We start from the raw sequence: 19,783 nt of genomic DNA on the forward strand, positions 1-19,783 counted from the left end.
GCTCAAATAATGTTAGCCCTTGTGATACTGAGCAACTTTGCCGAAGACGCCATCTTTCTAAGTAGTCAGGCTACTGAGCTATCCGGAAAACAAAAATTCTTTGCTCACTAGCGCCGCCTAGTGGCAAAATTTGGAAACTTTCGGTTCAAATAATGTTAGCCCTTGTGATACTGAGCAACTTTGCCGAAGACGCCATCTTTCTAAGTAGTCAGGCTACTGAACTATCCGGAAAACAAAAATTATTTGCTCACTAGCGCCGCCTAGTGGCAAAATTTGGAAACTTTCGGCTCAAATAATGTTAGCCCTTGTGATACTGAGCAACATTGCGGAAGACGCCATATTTCTAAGTAGTCAGGCTACTGAGTTATCCGTAAAACAAAAATTCTTTGCTCACTAGTGCCGCCTAGTGGCAAAATGTCGAAACTTTCGGCTCAAATAATGTTAGCCCTTGTGATACTGAGCAACTTTGCGGAAGACGCCATCTTTCTAAGTAGTCAGGCTACTGAGCTATCCGGAAAACAAAAATTCTTTGCTCACTAGCGCCGCCTAGTGGCAAAATTTGGAAACTTTCGGCTCAAATAATGTTAGCCCTTGTGATACTGAGCAACTTTGCGGAAGACGCCATCTTTCTAAGTAGTCAGGCTACTGAGTTATCCGTAAAACAAAAATTCTTTGCTCACTAGCGCCGCCTAGTGGCAAAATGTCGAAACTTTCGGTTCAAATAATGTTAGCCCTTGTGATACTGAGCAACTTTGCCGAAGACGCCATCTTTCTAAGTAGCCAGGCTACTGAGCTATCCGTTAAACAAAAATTCCTTGCGCACTAGCGCCACCTAGTGGCAAAATGTCGAAACTTTCGGCTCAAATAATGTTAGCCCTTGTGATACTGAGCAACTTTGCTGAAGACGCCATCTTTCTAAGTAGTCAGGCTACTGAGCTATCCGGAAAACAAAAATTCTTTGCTCACTAGCGCCGCCTAGTGGCGAAATTTGGAAACTTTCGGTTCAAATAATGTTAGCCCTTGTGATACTGAGCAACTTTGCCGAAGACGCCATCTTTCTAAGTGGTCAGGCTACTGAGCTATGCGCAAAACAAAAGTTTCATGCCCACTAGCGCCGCCTGGTGGCGTAATTCCGTATCAGAATTACCACCGCATGTCAGCCTTTCAGTTACTGAACAACTCTTCCGAAGACACCAACCTTCCAAAACATCAGGATCTAGAGATATCATATGATACAAAATTTTGCATTCTTATCCCTCATGGTTCATATAGTGCAAATCAGAAAAAGCGCCCCTACCGGCCAAGTTCTCAACTAAAAGGATGATCCTCAACTCCTAATGGTAGATCGTACTTAGCACTGAAACTTCGCCGAAGACAGTACTGTGCCATCTCTTTTGGCATACGAGATATTCAACGACACCCCCAAAGTGATGAAATCCCATAAGCCCTGGGTCTCCTATAACGTTCTGGTGTGTCTAATAGGAGTGAGCGTAATAGGAGTGCACGTTATAGGAATGCGTTTAATAGGAGACCCGACTGTACTTTCCTGTCCCATGGGGACCAATAACGGGCGCTTTCTTGCAGGATCAATATCGGCGTCTGATGGCGCGTCATGTCATTCACGGTGGACGTGACCGAACGGCTCGTAAACTCAAATCAAAACCGTTGACAAATTGATCTTTGTGTAGGGAAAATCCATGACGATATTAAACGTAATTGTCGTTTTCTTAAATATCAATCAAAAAAGTTGTCGTCATCAGAGGGTGGATATTTGTGCACGAATTTGACCGAAGGAACTATGAAAAATATCATTATCGTCCGCCCACCGTTTGCTTGTCGTTAGGGCGAAATGGGATTCTGTATAATGCAATGTTCTTATAATAAGGAGATGTGATAGCTTAGAGCCCACTGACTGAGTATATGCAGATTGAGAGTAGTAGTATACGCAAATTGTAATTATTATCAAAGTTATCAAATGTACTCGCAACCCACCATACCATTATTGAAGATAATCGAAAGGCCAAATGGACGACACCAACTCTCATCTACCTGAAGAGCATTCTTCATGTGGTTGAACAAGATAATAATGCACATACTAAGTAACAAAGTCGTCGAAAAATCCATAAGTTGAAAAACTGCTATTATTAAGTTTTATAAATAGCGTATCTGCTACGAGATTATGTTGATATGGAGTCCCCTTGGATCATGGCCATGATTAACTTCCGCAATTGTTACCGTAATCCGGGGTAACTTTGATCAGTTTTTAGGATATTTCTTAAATATTTAATTAAAAAATGCAAATATTATGAGTTTTATATTTTTAAAACAAGTAACTATATAATGTATTTTGGTTTTTGAAAGATTTAAGTATGTTTACAAAAATGTTTTATGTGATTTTTCTATTTAGCTGATATGGGGTAACATTGATCATCCATGTAAACAACGCTCGGTAATATTGAAAATGTCGTTATTTACTTAAATCATGGCCCCTGAAGCTGAATATGATGATGTCCAAACGCTTACATCCCATTTATTTTTTGATTTTTTTTTTAAATTAAAAACACCTCGAACAGCGGAATACGCCTAAAGGTAGGCAATTTCTTTAGGAAATTCTACATTCTTAACAATAATTCGTTAATGCTGCCTAATTGAACATACTTATAAAAGTTTTGACAGTGGCATCGTTTTTGGCGATGCCATTTTCAGTGAGAACCGCATTTTCCTTGCTCATATCGCTTGCAGAACTTATGTGAGACATGAATCTTCGGTAGTGTCATCCTTAACCATTGAAATCATTGCTTCGCAAAGTTGACAAATTTACGCATAAAGTTAACGCAATTTTTGGAAAAATCTTAATTTTCAATAGCTCATAAATATAAGAAAGAGAAGTGACATTCATGCTTTGGAAATGTTTCATCAATAAATGATGATACCAACTTATTAAGAGATGAGTCATTCCGATCAATGTTACCCCGCTGATCAATGATACCCCGGATTACGGCACCCCGTTATTGCAAGAACCCTCTACTTACACAGGGAATCAACAACCAGACGATACGCAGGATCATTGTGTAAGTTATGGTGCTCCCATTATTATAACAAACAATAACGGCGCCAGCTGCGTCCGAATGAAGGTCAATTTGGGAATGGGAGAGAAACGTTAACGTGTTACATGCTTTATGAAGGCCGAGGAGTCCTCTGCACTTCCTCAAGAAAACGCTGGGAGTTTGGACATGGGAAAGAATTCGTTTTGGTAAACGATAGATACAATTTGAAGTGAACACGTGAATATACACACGGATGACCAATACTGATGGTGCAGTTACTATGCGAATCGAACACGATCTTGATTAAGTTTAGAGATCCACAGGAGCATGCAACCAAGAAGCGTAAAAGTAGGGTAGATGTACCAATAGTGGAGGTACTAAGCACGATTGAACTTTATTTAACCGCCAAAATTCAAGAAGCGCAATTAACGTACATGTTAATGTTGTAACGGGAAGTAACGGTATTTGACTTGATGAGAAAAATGATTTCATCGCAGTAATCCACGGCATGTCAGTGAAAAATAATACCTCCACTATTGGTTCACTGTTCCTATAGTTGCGGTATCCGTTGTTTTCTTATGGGATCCTCCACTATAGGAACACTTTACCGCAACTATTGGTACAAGTAAGAAAAAGTTTAGCAATTTTAGTGATGTTTCATCAGTTTTAAAGAAATTTGAACGCTCTTTTCAACTATTCCGTATATCAACAAGCCAATACATCGATTAGCAGTGTCGGTGCTGTGAATAATATAATAAAATCAGTGAAAATGACACTACCGCAACTATAGGAGCACCCACAACTAAGGGAACACTTACCCTACAGAATACACAGTGTAAGTTGCATTATGCGGCGCCATATAGGAGATTATTCAAGTTGAATAACAGCGTAGTCATAATCCTACTCTTATTTTGCCTTAGTGTTGATGCAGAAGTAGGGCAGCCGATTATTTCTAAGAAACAAGGTTTTTGCAAAATATCGAAGACTTGATCCGATTTATTTGCTAGAAATCCAGCTTATTCAACGCTACATTATCTTGATTGCTGGCTGATCCAATTTCAACCATGAATTCGATTCATCCGACATGTGCCTCAAAAAAAGGTTCGCTTCCGAATTGGGAAAGGAGTGCCTTTAAATATGTAATCACCCTTCAATTCTTACAACTGAAAGAAAAAATCCCAGGACAATTATACATCCCGAACACGTTCTCATACTTACCACTCATAAAATTATAAATCACAGGATTGACGGCGCTGTTGGCGTAGCAAAGCCAATGGGAAAACAGCGACAGCACGGCCACCACGTCGCTCTGCCCGATGTCGAATGTGTATCTGCGGAAGATGGGTTGAGACACGAGAATAAATATTATATGAGAATCAAAAAAATCTGACTGGCTGTATTACATTATTGATATAATGGCAAGGATGTCGTTTTTATTATTTCGATTGTGTGCGGCTTATAATAAGGTTTTGTCTACTTTGCTGTCGTTTGGAATTGGCATTTGCGTGTTTGTTTGCCCGGATTTTGTGGGTGGATCTGCTGCTTGACTCTGAATGGTTATTGTTCCAATCAAATAAAGTGTATCAATACGGGATGATGATGATAATATGACGACAGATAAAACAGCTTTTTTTGTCATAGAAAAGGCGAAGGATGTGCCATAGCGAAGAGCTGTGGAAAAGCCTTTGTGGGATCGGATGAATCATGAGCAAGCCAATTGAAATCAATGGTCGTCCTTTGGGAATTAGTAATTTGATGTGACCTTTAGGATTTCTATGTATGGCTTTCTTAGATGCAATGGAGAAATAACTATTAGGGCAAGAGGGCCATTCTGATTTTTGAAATTCCGGAAAATGAATCTAGAAAGCTGCTTATGTTGCTCATCGAGACTTGATTGGATCTTTTAAGTTCCAAAGAGTTCCTTTAACTTTAATAAGCCTGACATTCAACATGGAAAAGCTTTACTTCTTAATCTTATTGCTTCTTGGCATTACGTCCTCATTGGGACAGAGTCTGCTTCTCAGCTTAGTGTTTTTATGAGCACTTCCACAGTTATTAACTGTGCCAAAGTTGCCATTTTCGCATTCGTATATCGTGTGGCAGGTACACACTTAAAAAAAATTACGGATTACGGTGAAGTTTCACCGTAATCTCAAAAGCTGAAGGTTCGGTGAAAAATCACCGAACAATCTGTAAAATCGTTGAACACAATCATAAAGAAAAACAAGAAAATGGTTCAACCGGGAATCGAACTCCCGACCTGCCGATCAGGAAGCAGGCTTGCTACCACTAAGCCAGCTTACACTGCATATAAGTGGTGTGCAAAAATTGAAACAAAAGGAAGCTCATGCCTGCTAGAGCGGCTGTCACACGATTTCACAGAAGTTCGGTGAAAATAATGCTTTTACCGAACTGTTCGTTAGTATTTCACAGGGTTACAGTAAAATGGTTTGTTTCACGGATTTTTTCCGGTAAAATAGTAGATTTCACGGATTTTCTCCGGTAAAATAGCTGATTTCACGGATTTTGTCGGTAGAATAGTAGATTTCACATGGGGACGGACCTGGTGTAGTGGTTAGAACACTCGCCTCTCACGCCGAGGACCTGGGATCGAATCCCATCCCCGACATAGTCACTTATGACGTAAAAAGTTATAGTGACGACTTCCTTCGGAAGGGAAGTAAAGCCGTTGGTCCCGAGATGAACTAGCCCAGGGCTAAAAATCTCGTTAATAAAGTCAAACCAAACCAACCAACCTAGATTTCACAGGAAAATCTGTATTTTTACTGTTTACAGTTCAATTTCGATGATTTATTTCACAGGATACTGCGATTTATTTTAAGCGTGTACGATGGTACTCTATGCCCAGGGAAATCAAGGAAATTTCCATTACGAAAAGATCCTGGATCAACCAGGAATCGAACACAGTTACCTTCAGTATGGCTTTGCTTTGTAGCCACGGACTCTTACCACTCGGCTAAGGAAGGCCCCTAAGATGCTCTAAGAATCAAATTAGAATCGGTTTTCATTATTTATTCCCATGTAAGATACGAATATGCAGTGCGACGGCTCAAGCTTCTGGTAGAAATTCGCCTAGGGATTCCTCCATAGATTCCCCAGTGATTTCTGCAGAAACTTATCAGGGATCTCTCCAGGAATTTTTCGAAGGAACTTACTCCAGTGATTTCAGGGTTTTTCAGAGATTTCTCCATGAATTCTTTCAAGATTTTTTTTTCATGAAATTACTCCGAGGAATAATACATGAATTCCTCAGGTTTCAATCCAAGAATTCCTTCGTCGATGTTCCAAGGATTTCTCTAGAGTTTCGTCCAAAGATTCATCCATGGAATCCGCAGGAATCCTTTCAAGAATTTCTTCACGGCTTTAAACAGACAATTCTTCTAGCAGTTCCTTTAGAAATCCTAGTCGGAATTTCCCAAGGGATTCCTCCAGGTACTACTTCAGACATTCCTCCACGAGCAGTAAACTGAAGTATCGAGATTCGTACATTTTCCCTAATGAAAAACGATCATTGCGATATGAACGTCACATAATTATTCGTCCCGGAAGTCCTCCAATGATTTCTCCTGGAAGTCCTTTAAAGATTCTTTCAGGCATACCTTCAGGAATTAATGTCCGGATTCCTCCAAGCATTCTTACAGAAAACCTTCCACTGATATAACTTAAAATGTCTCCAAGAATTCCAGGAAGTTTCTCTGGGACTCGTTGAGGAATGCCTGGAGGAAGTTCTAGAGAAATCATCGGAGATGCACTTCTGGAGGAATTCCTGAGAAAATTTCTGAAGCCCTTTTGGAAATGGTTTCAAAAATCCTCCTGTATGAATTTTTGGATGAATTGCTAGAAGCATCCCTCTAAGAATTCCTGGTGGAATCCTTAGGGACCTAGAGAAACCCCTGGAGAAATCACTGGAAAAAATCTGGAGGAACTCTTGAAAGAATCCCTGAACCCAAAAAAAAACCAATTGTAGACAAAAGAATCAAATCTAGTCAGCGGTTTTTATCAGTTATAAAATTATAAACTATGACTCGCCGAAGGATACTTTTGCATTATTTATATAATCATTTTTTACAAATATGGCTGTATCGGGAGCGGTTCAGAGTTATATTTGGATATCGAGCTGTCCGAAACAGGGGGACAGTTACGGGTGCTCAATAAAAAATGGGATTTTTTTCAGTCACATAGTAAAATCATTTTTTTTTCACTGGACGGCACTGACGTCCATATTCCGGATCCTTGTGGTCAACTGCTTGATATCGTTGATACGCCAATTATTTTTGTACACTGCCCTGATCTGCCGTGAATCGCAAGTCAGTCCCATCTGTAAAAGTAGGCATTGAGCAAATAGCCTGAGAAGTATATAAACTCGTTTTCTTCTCGTTTGCTTCACACATCGTTATCTTTTCGAGAAAAAATATAAAAAGACCCATTATTGTGTTACACAGTGCAGAAACCTGTAGTGGGACTGACTTGCGGTTACTTTTCATTATGGGACAATCCGACTTGGTGTTTTTTTTTCCTAATTTTGACGCCATTTTCGATTGAACTGACAGCAACGGATCAAGAAGTAATTCTCATTTTTTAATGAACACTTGTTAGATCAGGGTTCAGATTGGGTACCACTTCTAGTACTGCATTTGGACCCTTGGTACTGCAAAAGGTACCCAAGTTTGACAGATCGAAGTACACTTTTCACGGCATTCTAGATTTTGCTCTATTACCTTATGTGCCATAAAATTTTGTAAAACTGCAAGGGACATGGAGGTTTTAATTTCGTCTTTGGTTAGATGTAAGATCAAAATATTAATTTGTCCAAATTTAGAGCAAAGCATATGCAAAACATATTAAAACTTCCAAAATATGACTGTTTATGTGATCTAAATAATTGCTTAAGATTAAAAATCTATCTTTAAATAAGTTCAAGTCAAGGATAATAGATCTATTTCTTATCGGTTTCCATACATCTCTATTTACAAAAAAAAAAAAAAAGATTTGCATATTTAATTGCTTGTTATTCTACGTAAACACCACTATAACTGCTTTGTGTTCTTCAAATACACTATCTTGATGGAATTATGACTTTTCCTGTTTTTCAACGATGCACACAAGAGTAATTTGAGTAAATCATGGCCAAATTTTTTATCTTTAATGGCCTTTTTATGCCTTTATATAGATTAAAACAGTTTTAGTTTAAGGGGGCCAGATCCGTCATGGATTTCAGACGGTTTTTTTTATTCAAAATCAAGAAAATTTACATGAAAATGTGTTCACTGTATTCTATTCTCCAACCGAAAAACAGTGAACACATTTTCATCGAATAATTTTTAGCTCTGAACAGGAAAACTGCTCTTGAAGTTTCAATGATGACGATAATTACGATGACGGATCCTAGAACCTTAACTATGCTTAATTTGCAATCCCAGTGGATAAGTACCCACTTATCAGTATGAAATTGTTCATATTTAACAGTTCGTTCCATGTCTATGGTATAATTTGTATGTACACCAAATCGAAACATCTTTAAATAAAACATAGATCGATAAATTTCATGATATGCATATCGGATGTTTTTACTTTTTAGGTTTTGCAAATATCAAACACATCGATTCAAACAAGGACCCAGCAATCATATTCAATTTTAGTACCCCGAAGTGTTCAGATAACAAACGCCAATTTTTGCCGAAATGTTTGAGTAAACATAAACATCACTGTTATTCCAAAAGCTATATGCAGCTATGTGTCGACAAATATCAGAGAACCACGTTTATTTATCGTTTGGTTCATATATGGTCTGCGAAAACAGCTACAACTTATTCCCAATATCTTTCATCAGATGTTTTTTTTTGACAAAAAAATGTTATAAAAATTCGTATTCCAAATCTTAAATATTTTTAAGAAAGATTTAAAGAAATAATTATTTATAAGAAAGATATTTTAGAGGAATGATCTGAGAAATAAGTACAACATATTCCGCCAAGAGATTCAATATTTTCTCACCAGGTGGCACAAGTGGGCATTGAATTTTTGTTTTGCGAATAGCTCAGTGGCCTGACCACTAGTGTGGGACAAAATTAAGATTCTCGCTCCAGTCCATTTTTATTATTTTAGCGCCAGTCGTTCAAAGTTTGTATGGGATTTACTATGGGAAAACTTAGTTTTGCAAAGAAAAATCGCCAGAGGGCGCCCATTGACCTCTATAAAAAATCTGAACACAGACCTCGGTATTTTTACGATGAAGAATTTTGCCGAAGACCGCGAAACAATCCGACACTTGTGAAAAAAGTTATTCAATGAAAAACTATTGGCAATGCGACGTTGATTAACACGTAAAGGAATAACAAGAATAACAAAATCGGGCAAAATTTCGGAATAGTTCATGCTTAATAACTTTTTTTACATGCATCGGATTGCTTTGCGGTCGTCGACAATGTTGTTCATCGTGAAAGTACCTATCTTGATTTGTGTTGAGAATTTTTATAGAAGCCAATGGGCGCCCTCTGGCGATTTTTCTTTGCAAAACTAGGTTTTCCCATAGTAAATCCCATACAAACTTTGAACGGCTGGCGCGTAAATATAGTTTCATCGATAGAGCTGAAATTTTGCACAGTTGTTATAGGGCCAAAATGCAATAAAAAAAGTGGACTGGAGCGAGATTCTAAATTTTTCATATAACCGTGTCCCAGGCTACTGAACACTTAGAAAGATGGCGTCTTCAACAAAATTGTTCAGTAGCACAAGTGCTAGAATTATTTGAGTTAAAAGATTCGATATTTTCTCACCAGGTAGCGCTAGTGAACATATTTTAACAAATAAGAAAGTTTGTTGTGGTGGAATTTTATATGAAACTGGCAACACTGAGTGGTAGAAATAGCAAAAGTGAAAAGTAAACTCCAATTGTTGCGAGGCCGCATCTTGGGAAGCGATCAATATATACCAAAATGTATGTATAATATTAAGTTATAAAATAGTATGATATTAATAAATGAATTACAGCATTGAAGTTGCTTAAATTGGTAAAACACTGATTTATCGATGTAATGTGTGATAATGTGATATACGCCATTCATTAAATTTTTGATTTACGAAGGCCAGTTATTCAAACAATACGAATATTTTTTTATAATTATTTTCTGGAACATCTCATCGAATAAACACATTTGAGCATTCACTTTAATTGATTAGGGATTCAAGGTTATTGAAATACACACTACTAAATGATATTTTTAAAAGGGTCTAAACTCCCAGAGCGGAAAAATTCCGGTAGAGTTCTATGCTGTAACTGCTAGACAGCATCTCGAAGTTTCACACTGCTGCCGAAACTTTGCAGGATCAGGCCGTATAAGGCAACTTTTTCGTTATTTTGAAGTTGTTAAAAATTGCGGAGTGTAAACTTTGTTCAAAAGATAAATCGAGATCAATAATTCAAATTTTGAAATTACAAATTATGGCCACGAATTTGTTCTAGTTGCTATTCTGTACGATGTCCAGTGTTGAGCGTAATTTATCGTGCAAAGCTGAACTTCTGGTGACTTGGATAGAATGCATACATATTATTGTCACGTCATGTTTTTAGCTACGCATTGCATATTAACGACAAACCGTTTTTCGGTGCTAAAAAAGATAATTACAAAGGTAAAATCGCATCTCAGCATTCTAAGTCAGTAGAATCCTAATAAGTCTATTTTGGTATGGCAGAGTTTTCCATTTCGGAACTACCTTCCTGGCTGTTGGTACAGACCGTGGCGGCAAGTCCATTCCTGTAGCTATGTGCAACTTAAAGTAAAGGAATAAATTCATTTTCCATTTGTACAGGTGTGTTGCTTTCCCCCCATTCAAGAACGGTGACAGCTGCTGTATAATGGGGAAAACAACGGCCAAGAGTGTACATTTTTTAGCATCAAAACGGAACAAGGCGAACTTTCTCGGATAACGAACGGGATAGTTTGGAAGGACAATTTTGTTTGACATCCAGCTGCTACCGGGACGCTTATGCTCCTCCCGTTTCGTTCTGGAACGTGACTAGCTAAACTGACTACAGATGACAACCTTCGGGGTCAAACATCATGGTTGGTCAAAGACAGAGTAAATGAACAGGTAGAAAGCTTACAAATATTATGCAAACTTTGCTTTTCAGGGAAGTGAATTGCAATATAAAGTTTCTTACTTTTGCATGATATGAGATAAGTGAGAGTTTGCATCACTAAATGGAGATATAAATGTAACGAATGCTCATTAGCATAACAAATTTGACGTCAGACACTAACTAACTACTGTTTTACTTCTTTTACTCGTTGTTCGAACAGAGTAACATTTCAATTCAACAAACTGTTGACTCGACACTAAACATCTAAATTTCAGCATAGGTATATATTTTTCGCTACGATTTTTTATTTTTTCGCTGAATATTTTTTCATTGTCAAATATAAAATCTTTTATCTGTTGTAGCAAATTATACTTGGAACGAAATATAGGGCAAATATAAACGAGTTGCTTGGCATTTAGAGGGAATGCCAATAAAATATTGAAATGCATTATAAATCATCAATGAGTTAATGATTGTCTTACGAAGGAGCATAGAAGCCCTACGCACGGTGTCTTTTTCATGTAACTTTATAGCAAAAAATTCGGCATGTCTCAAATTTTAACCAATGAAAGACAAGACCTTCCTCTTTCATTTGCTGTTAAAATGAAAATAATCCATCGGGGGGTCTAGTGCAATTTTTTTTTTGAGATTTTGTTATTTGTGATATTATTTGAAATGCACCGTGAATTAATAAATTTTGGTGAGGTGAATTGTTGAAACGGATTCAGATGAAAATGTTGCAAAAATCTAGTGTCAATATCTTGTAGATTATATTCTAGACAGCTCTAGACCTAAAAATGTACAGGCCGAGGCCGAAATTTAAATTTTCAAGTTGCCTCTCTTTTGCTTTCATCCATTGTTGAAATTTGCATTGCTTTTAAAACTAAGTATGTCAAACAACCTGTTTTCAATTTTTATTTGTAACTCAAGAGCAATATTCATCTTCCGAGGTCGAAAGGACAATAAGTCGAAAGATAAAAGGAAGACAAGACAAATGGTCGAAAATGCAAAAGTTCAAAACGACCAAAGGTTGAAAATGATTTGCATTAAGGGAAATTAAATAATTTTTGAAAGAAGATTTTTGACCTTTTATCCCCTTTTTATTCCTCCTCGAACTTTTGCCCTTTCGATTTTATGTCATAGATTCTAGAAAATTAACAAGTTCATCTTCTTCTTTCTGGCATTACGTCCCCACTGGAACAGAGCCTGCTTCTCAGCTTAGTGTTCTTATGAGAACTTCCACAGTTATTAACTGAGAGCTTACTGTGCCAATGACCATTTTTGCATGCGTATATCGTAGGGCAGGTACGAAGATACTCTATGCCCTGGCAAGTCGAGAAAATTTCCAACCCGAAAATATCCTCGACCGGTGGGATTCGAACCCACGACCCTCAGCTTGACAAATTCATATTTGTGCCAATGACAGACGCAATATAATATTTCATAAATCCAATATTCTAACCCAATTGCAATAGCAATGCAATGTTGACACTATTGTCCATGTGTTTGTTGTGAGAATTGACAGAACATTGCTTTTGTTTGCAATGGTAAAACAAACAGAATTGCTGACAAATATTCTCAGATTAGCAGCCAGTCTAGGGCTGAAAATCTCTTGAATAAAGATAAGAATATTAAAAATAATGCTGACGAATATACACTTCCTTTTTAAATAATGCAAATAAATTCATACAAACATCGAAGGGTTTTATTCATAACAAATCTATCTGTGTTCAGTTTTAGCTTAGTTTTATTAGAGTTGCACGTAATTCTATAGTAATTCATAAAACAAATACATTAAATCAGCTTTGAAAATGTTACTCAGTAACTTTACGATTTTGCTAGCTTTATAACGAAATCATACGAAGCTTACGCAAAAATATCAGGTGAATCATAAAAGTCTCCGATTACACCAAAAAAAGAGCCTTAAACGGTGATCTTTAGTGTATACAGACTTGTTTGCTATTTATATCCAACAGATCTCAAGAACCATGTTTCGTATAGCTTTCTTGTGTTCAAAACTTCTAAAAGCGCCAGCTCGAACGACTTTTGATACTAATCTTCCATCGAAAGACGTTCGAGATTGAGCTATAATTGAATTAGAAGAGTTATAGGGATTCAAAATCATGAAGTTTGAGCCGTCACATGCCTAGTTTTGGTACTAAAATTTAGTGGTCCCATATTACGGATTTTCCGGTGGTCATTTCGGTACCCAGAAGGACCAGAATAACCACCAATTCATCCTTTGGGAAAATACATTCAAACATAATCAACCGTTATGAATTGGACACAAGTCATTTGGTTTTTTGGCATCAATCCGAGTAATTTCATCGAATTGTCCAGATTGGGTACCTTCCGGGTCTCCAGGAACCAGTTATGTATGGACCATACTGGACCGAGTTTTTCAAGGGATGTGCACCGGTAATTGGTTCCTTATTACAGAGAAATTGTCAAAATATCCATCAACCGAATAGTACCAATGTGAATTACATACACAAAACTACGATGGAAACTTACTTTTCGGATGTTCCGGGTTTCCGGAACCGGGTATGAATAACTAAATGATTTGAGAATCTCTTTTTATAGTCCACGTAAATACCTATTCAACAATATGAGGACGGTTCAGATCACTTGTTTAGTTACGAAACTACAGGTTGTCAAAGTAAGGGTATCTAGAGGGACTTTTTTTTCAGATGTGGCAGGTTCCCGGTGGAAACAGTGACGCAATTCCGGATCTCCGGTTGGTTTTCCGAAAATCAACATGTGTACCTTTCATTTCAGCCCAACAGAAATAAATTCGGTCAACACACTGATTTTTCGAGCTCTTTGAGTTTTTGGGTCAAAAACGACCCTAAGTCACAATTTGTAACTTTTATTTATGGAAGCTCCCTAAGGGGGCCATTCAAAACTTTTGTCTCCGAAAAAATAAATGTTCCCACAAAAAATACCTAATTGTCAGAAAACGTCAAATTGCAAGGTTATTTTAATGAAAAGTTACAATGATTTGAATTTTGAAATGGGTCGAAAACGACCTAGTAAGGACTTACTAAGGTTAAGTTATATACCAAACTCGGTAAAAAAATTGAAAAAAAAAATTGTTCTAGACCCCCCGACCGATTATTTTCGTTTTGGTCGCAAATGAAAGGAGAAAATCATGGCTTTCTTGTGTCAAAATTTCAGACATGCCGAATTTTTTGTTTTGAAATTGCTCTACGAAACACACCGTGCTACGACCTTCAGCTAAGCAATTTTCAATGTAGGCTACTGTCTTAAGAAGTAGCGTCAATTTTGGGAAAGCGATTTGTTTACATCCCTTCAGTTCATAAATCATTCGCAGACTCAATTTGCTGTTGGTGCCAAGGGTTTCGACACTCCCAATTTCAGTTTGGACAAGCATTTGCACTGTTGAAAGCTGTGATGCCACGCATTAAATATTTATCACTCTTCGTTCGGATTTCATCGCTCAGTGAAGGTAAAGGGTGTCAAATACTCTCGTGGAACAAGTTTTCAATTGAATCTGTTAATTTGTGATTTTTGAAATTTAAATTTTTATCTTTAAGATAATTTACTTCATCAGACCAATTTATTGGAACCTCTCTCATCGTGACAACATGTCTACGTGAGGGTTTTAAATAAAGAGCTTTTGGTTTATGTGACTAATATTATTAGTTGAGTTTTAGAAGCATAAGGCGAAATCTTTCATTATTGCAAGTATGAAGAAAAAAATATCCAGACTTTTTTGCAATCTACTAAAGAAGATTCGTTCTTTTGTGGAGAGGCTTGTGTCATCTGCAAACAAAGATTTTTGGCATCCTTGAGGTAACTCAGGTAAGCCGAATGTGAAAATATGTTATAATATTGGTCCCAAAATACTGCCATGAGGAAGACCAGCTCTTACAGGAAGTTTTACAGACCCGGACTGCCGTGAATCGCAAGTCAGTCTCATCTGAATTTTTGTTAAAATTGAGTTGAGTTCAGTTTTAAACGTATCTTCCTATGCTCTTTCAGCTGCACTAATGAGATAACAAAATTTATTTAGAAAAAAATAGGAAAAAAAAAACAACAAATCAAATTGTCTCATAATGAAAGGTTACCGCATATCCAATCCTCTGCAATATTTTGAATATTCGTATAGAAAACGAGTTTGGAAACTTCACAGCTCATTTTCTCATTGCCTACTGTTTACAGATGGGACTGACTTGCAATTCACAGCAGTGGAGTTCTGATAATTAATCTGAAGTGTACGATTTGACAGATAACTTTGGACTATTCTAATTGATGAGTGGTCAATTGTCCATGTCAGAATTGTAACTGTGCTTTAACAAATATTGATTTTTCTTGTATTAAATTTTTGAAGTCACCTTTCTTTGCGATTTGGAAGGAAACTTTGAATCCACTGATGGAGTTCAAAATCTCCTGCCTCCTGACCACGATGAATGACGGGTGCACGACGTTAGGCATAAATACGTTAGGCATAAGGACGTTTGGCATAATGGATGTTTGGCATAATGGATGTTTGGCATAATGGACATTAGGCATAAGGGACGATAGGCATAATTTACAAAAAGAAGCTTGAAATTGTTCGCGTGAAAAGGGAGCTGACTTTTTTGCTAATTGTGGAGGGCTTCAAAGATCAAAAAATGTCATTTGAAATGCGATTGCCTTAGTCTTCCTATAGTAGTGAATCCTATGATGTCAATTTCTTGATAAATGAAAATGCTGTAAATTACCTTTATTAGCTTTGTAATAACTTCTGCGACCATAGAGTTCCAAGTCGATCCAGGATCCTTGGCCATGAAGTATAATCGAGCTCATGCATCATGTAAAAATAAGAATGCAAAATGGAAACTTTGACAAAGCAAACTTTTGGTTAATAACCGATGAAGTGCTCTTGGAACACTAAGCTAAGAACTTGGGTTGGGGCGTAATACCAAGAATAAAAACGACGCGGTAACTGAAACTCATCTTTTGAGTTTGGTTGTACACATATTATTGGTAAATTTTTCATCAGAGGCTTTATAGTTATACTGGCGACAAAATTATTGGAGTTTGTTCTGATAATGGTTTAATCAGCAAATTTTTCTTCTTTTTTAATTAAAGTGTTCCTTCGAGTCATACTTATTCAGTAATCAATGTCATTATTTCTCTTAATACTTCCATCACACATTTTTCCTTCTTTGAATCATAGGTTATTCTTTATACTTATGTGGTCAATTTAATGAGTGGAAGAAAGGAGCCTTCTTCCAATAATATGTTGTTTTGTGGATTCTTGTCGTTCTAATTATTTTTGGAATTGTAAATATTCCCATCAAAAAATGGACGCTATGCTAAATACTATGCTATGTTAAGTTTGAGCGTGACTGATAATTTGACTTTCAAATCAAATTTTACTTTTCAAATATTTTCAAAGTGCTTTCGAAGTTCAAAAATTTTAAAGGTGCTTTCGGCAATGTTTACATATGTGGCTGATCAAAATTTATTGGAAATCATCGAAAATTGTTGGCAGAAGAGGTCATCGAACTGTTTTCACTATATTAAATTGATGAGCAGACTCGGAGTGGGAATGTAATGGTTTTCTTGGCGTCACACTACCAAAATATTATTGTTGAAGATTATGTCACCTATTATAACATGAATTTTTGACTTGATTCTAGATTGTTATCTTTAAGTAAATCATTTGCATTATAAGTACTAATAATTAAACGTAAGATTTTCTTTCTTTATAATTAAAATAATAGTGTAAGAAATACATAACAAAATATGTCATATATTCACCAAACTAAACATCTCTCGAAATGAATAACACTTGCAAATCGCAAACATAAATGGATACTTACAATAATGGATTGAGCTGGACTTTAGAGTGATAATTATGACTATGATAATAATCGTCTTCCATATCTCGCAATAATTTATTTATTGCCTAATTTCATAACACCGAAAATAGAAATTTATAACCAATTAACCCACCCCCTCGTAATGTATGATTTTTTCACTATTTTTTAAGGACACCCATCCACCTCTATCAACGTAATGGCACACATGCAAGTTTGTTTTATGCTAAACGTCCATTATGCCTAACGAATCCCAACACGTCCATTAACGCATAACACCCGTTATGCCTAATGTCTTTATGCATACCGTCCATTATGCCTAACATACTTATGCCTAACGTCCTTATGCCTAACGTCTTTATGCTCAATGGGGTATACTCATGAATGACACCCCTTCAGGAAAAAGAAATGGCATGAAGTTTGCTTTCGCTCGAACATGTTTTGATCTCAGGTCATTTCGAAACTAAATAGTGCATTCTGTACCAACTCCTCTCACAGCAGCAGTTGCTGGACTCCCGCGACTTGACAAAGTGAAACAAAACCCTGCAGTTAATTGACCAAAGCTCCCCGTCCCCACACCACCAGAAGGAGATCCACGGGGTATCGTAGATGTTGATGTCCGGTTTTTATAGTTTTCTTTTTCGGTAACACTTTTACGAGACACGCGATATCATCTGTGCAGCGACGAGTAGGTACAAAACCACATCATCTAAAGCATCTTTTCGTTTGGATTTTACGACTGCCCCGGCCCATCCACTGGCATGGTTTGGGTGGACACTAGGGTGTGACTTATGCTTCGTATGTTCTCAAAACCAAAGTCCTTTTGAATTTAAATCACATTGGATCATAAACCTCAAGGTTAGAGTCAAAAATATTATGATTTAGAGGTGGTACAGTAGGGCGATTCAAATTTTAAAAATGTTTTAAAATCAAATCCATATGCTCCTTAGCATCCTTACCATAAAAATAGTGTTCTGTGAAATTTTCAGCTTTCTAGGTGGTGATTTAAAGATGGCCCAAAGGCAATGTAGGTTTATATGGAAATTATTATGGAGAAATGTTCTAAACACGTTAGTACTGTAATGTAAGTAGAAACTTATCATCCCATATTGAAAACTCATTCTTCAAACTTTAATGAAGGATGTTGCTGAAGAAACAAATCTCTTTTGAGCTAATTTTGTTTTGGATATTTGTGGATGTTTGCAGGGCTATAATCCCATATTAAGCTAAATAATAGCAAACTAATTCATGAATATCTCTTCTGCTATCCGTCGGATTAAATTTCTCTCTTCAGCAAATTTCTTTATCATGGTTTGATGAATGAGTTTTTGCTTTGGGATAACAAGTTTGTACTTACATTACAGTATAAGCGTGTTTGGAACAAATCTCAAAATTTCTCCATAGTAATTTCCATATAAACTTACATTGCCTTTGGGTCACCTTTAAATCACCACCTAGAAAGCTGAAAATTTGACAGAACACTATTTTTATGGTAAGGATGGTAAGTAACATATGGGAGATTGAATTCTCAGACATTTTTAAATTTTGAACCTCCCTAGTGGTAGGGTGCAGAACCACTTTGGCACTTCCATGATTCACTTTGGCATGGGGGGTTTTTCTCGGCCGAATTGCCTGAAACTTTGCAATAAGCAGTACTTCACTACGTCGCATGTTGTGGCCAAATATGAGCTTTGTAGCTTTCAAAAAACCCCACTGCCGAAGTGAATCAAAAGTGCCAAGAATTGGGTCCGGCTCCCTACAGGTTATTTACAGGCGATTTTCCAAGTTAGTAGAGGTAACACAACTTTGTTTTTCAACCATTTTTTAAACTTTTAGCACCCTTGTCTCAAAAATTAAATAATTGTAATGGTTATACATGATTTTTTTTATTTTTTTTTTATTTGATTGTTTTACACCAACAGTCAATTCGTCCTAATGATGTATGGTGAATTTTACATTGATATAGGTCAAGATATACCTATAAAACAAAATATAAATCAAACAGTTCTTTGAGTGAGTATTGCCGCTTAATTAGGGCGGATTGTATGTCTTGGAAGATGAAAGTTGAACGCTGATACTATTCTGTTGAATACGTGTCGCAGTCCATTCATAGCTATATTTTGTCCAAAATTAGTTCGTCGTAAAGGTGGTCGCAACATAGTATTAAATTCCGGTGGCGATACATCTACTTGTCCAAGAATAGCGGGGCATCCCTTGCAACTATGATCGCTCTGTTTATGTCTCGGCGTGACTGTAACGTTTCAAGGTGGATCAATAAGCCTATGCATGCTATAGAACGTTTGACTTTTACTGTGCGCCCTGTTTTCTAGTTTTCCGTGAGAGAGAGCGAGACAGCACCAACACACGGCGCACAGTAAAAGTGAAAAGAACAAAAGAATTTATGGCACGTACAGAGGCTCATCGGTATCTACTATAGGCCTTTTCATGTGACATGTCCGTCTATGCATTTGTTTACATCAGTGGAGGACCGGTGCTAACACGAGGCTGTCATTTCCATAGAAGAACTGTCAAAGTGCTTCCCGATCAGCTGATTCGGAACGTCATGTGAATAGGCCTATGAGCCTATGGTTGCTATAAAACGTTTGACTTTTGCTGTGCGCCCTGTTTTCAAGTTGCCCGTGACAGAGAGCGAGACAGCGCCAACAAACGGTACGCAGTAAAAGTCAAAAGAACAAAGGAATTTATGGCAAGTACGGAGGCTCATGCAGCCTCCTGACACCGCCCACACAGCCCCATTGAAAAGTAACGAGAAAACATATCTTTTTCCCACTGGTAAATGGTTC

At 37.1% G+C, this 19,783-nt stretch overlaps 1 protein-coding gene across 2 annotated transcripts in view; it reads right to left on the reverse strand.

Annotated features, from left to right (window-relative positions):
- Nucleotides 1-19,783, reverse strand: part of LOC5575216 (orexin receptor type 2) — a 641,361-nt gene that overhangs the window by 41,240 nt on the left and 580,338 nt on the right. For both annotated transcript variants that reach the window (XM_021850013.1, XM_021850012.1), the window contains exon 10: nt 4,266-4,378. In XM_021850013.1, the coding sequence (XP_021705705.1) occupies nt 4,266-4,378 (113 nt within the window). The remainder of the gene's footprint in view (nt 1-4,265; nt 4,379-19,783) is intronic.

The sequence above is a fragment of the Aedes aegypti genome, chromosome 3 (assembly GCF_002204515.2).
Source record: "Aedes aegypti strain LVP_AGWG chromosome 3, AaegL5.0 Primary Assembly, whole genome shotgun sequence".
Taxonomy (NCBI): domain Eukaryota; kingdom Metazoa; phylum Arthropoda; class Insecta; order Diptera; family Culicidae; genus Aedes; species Aedes aegypti.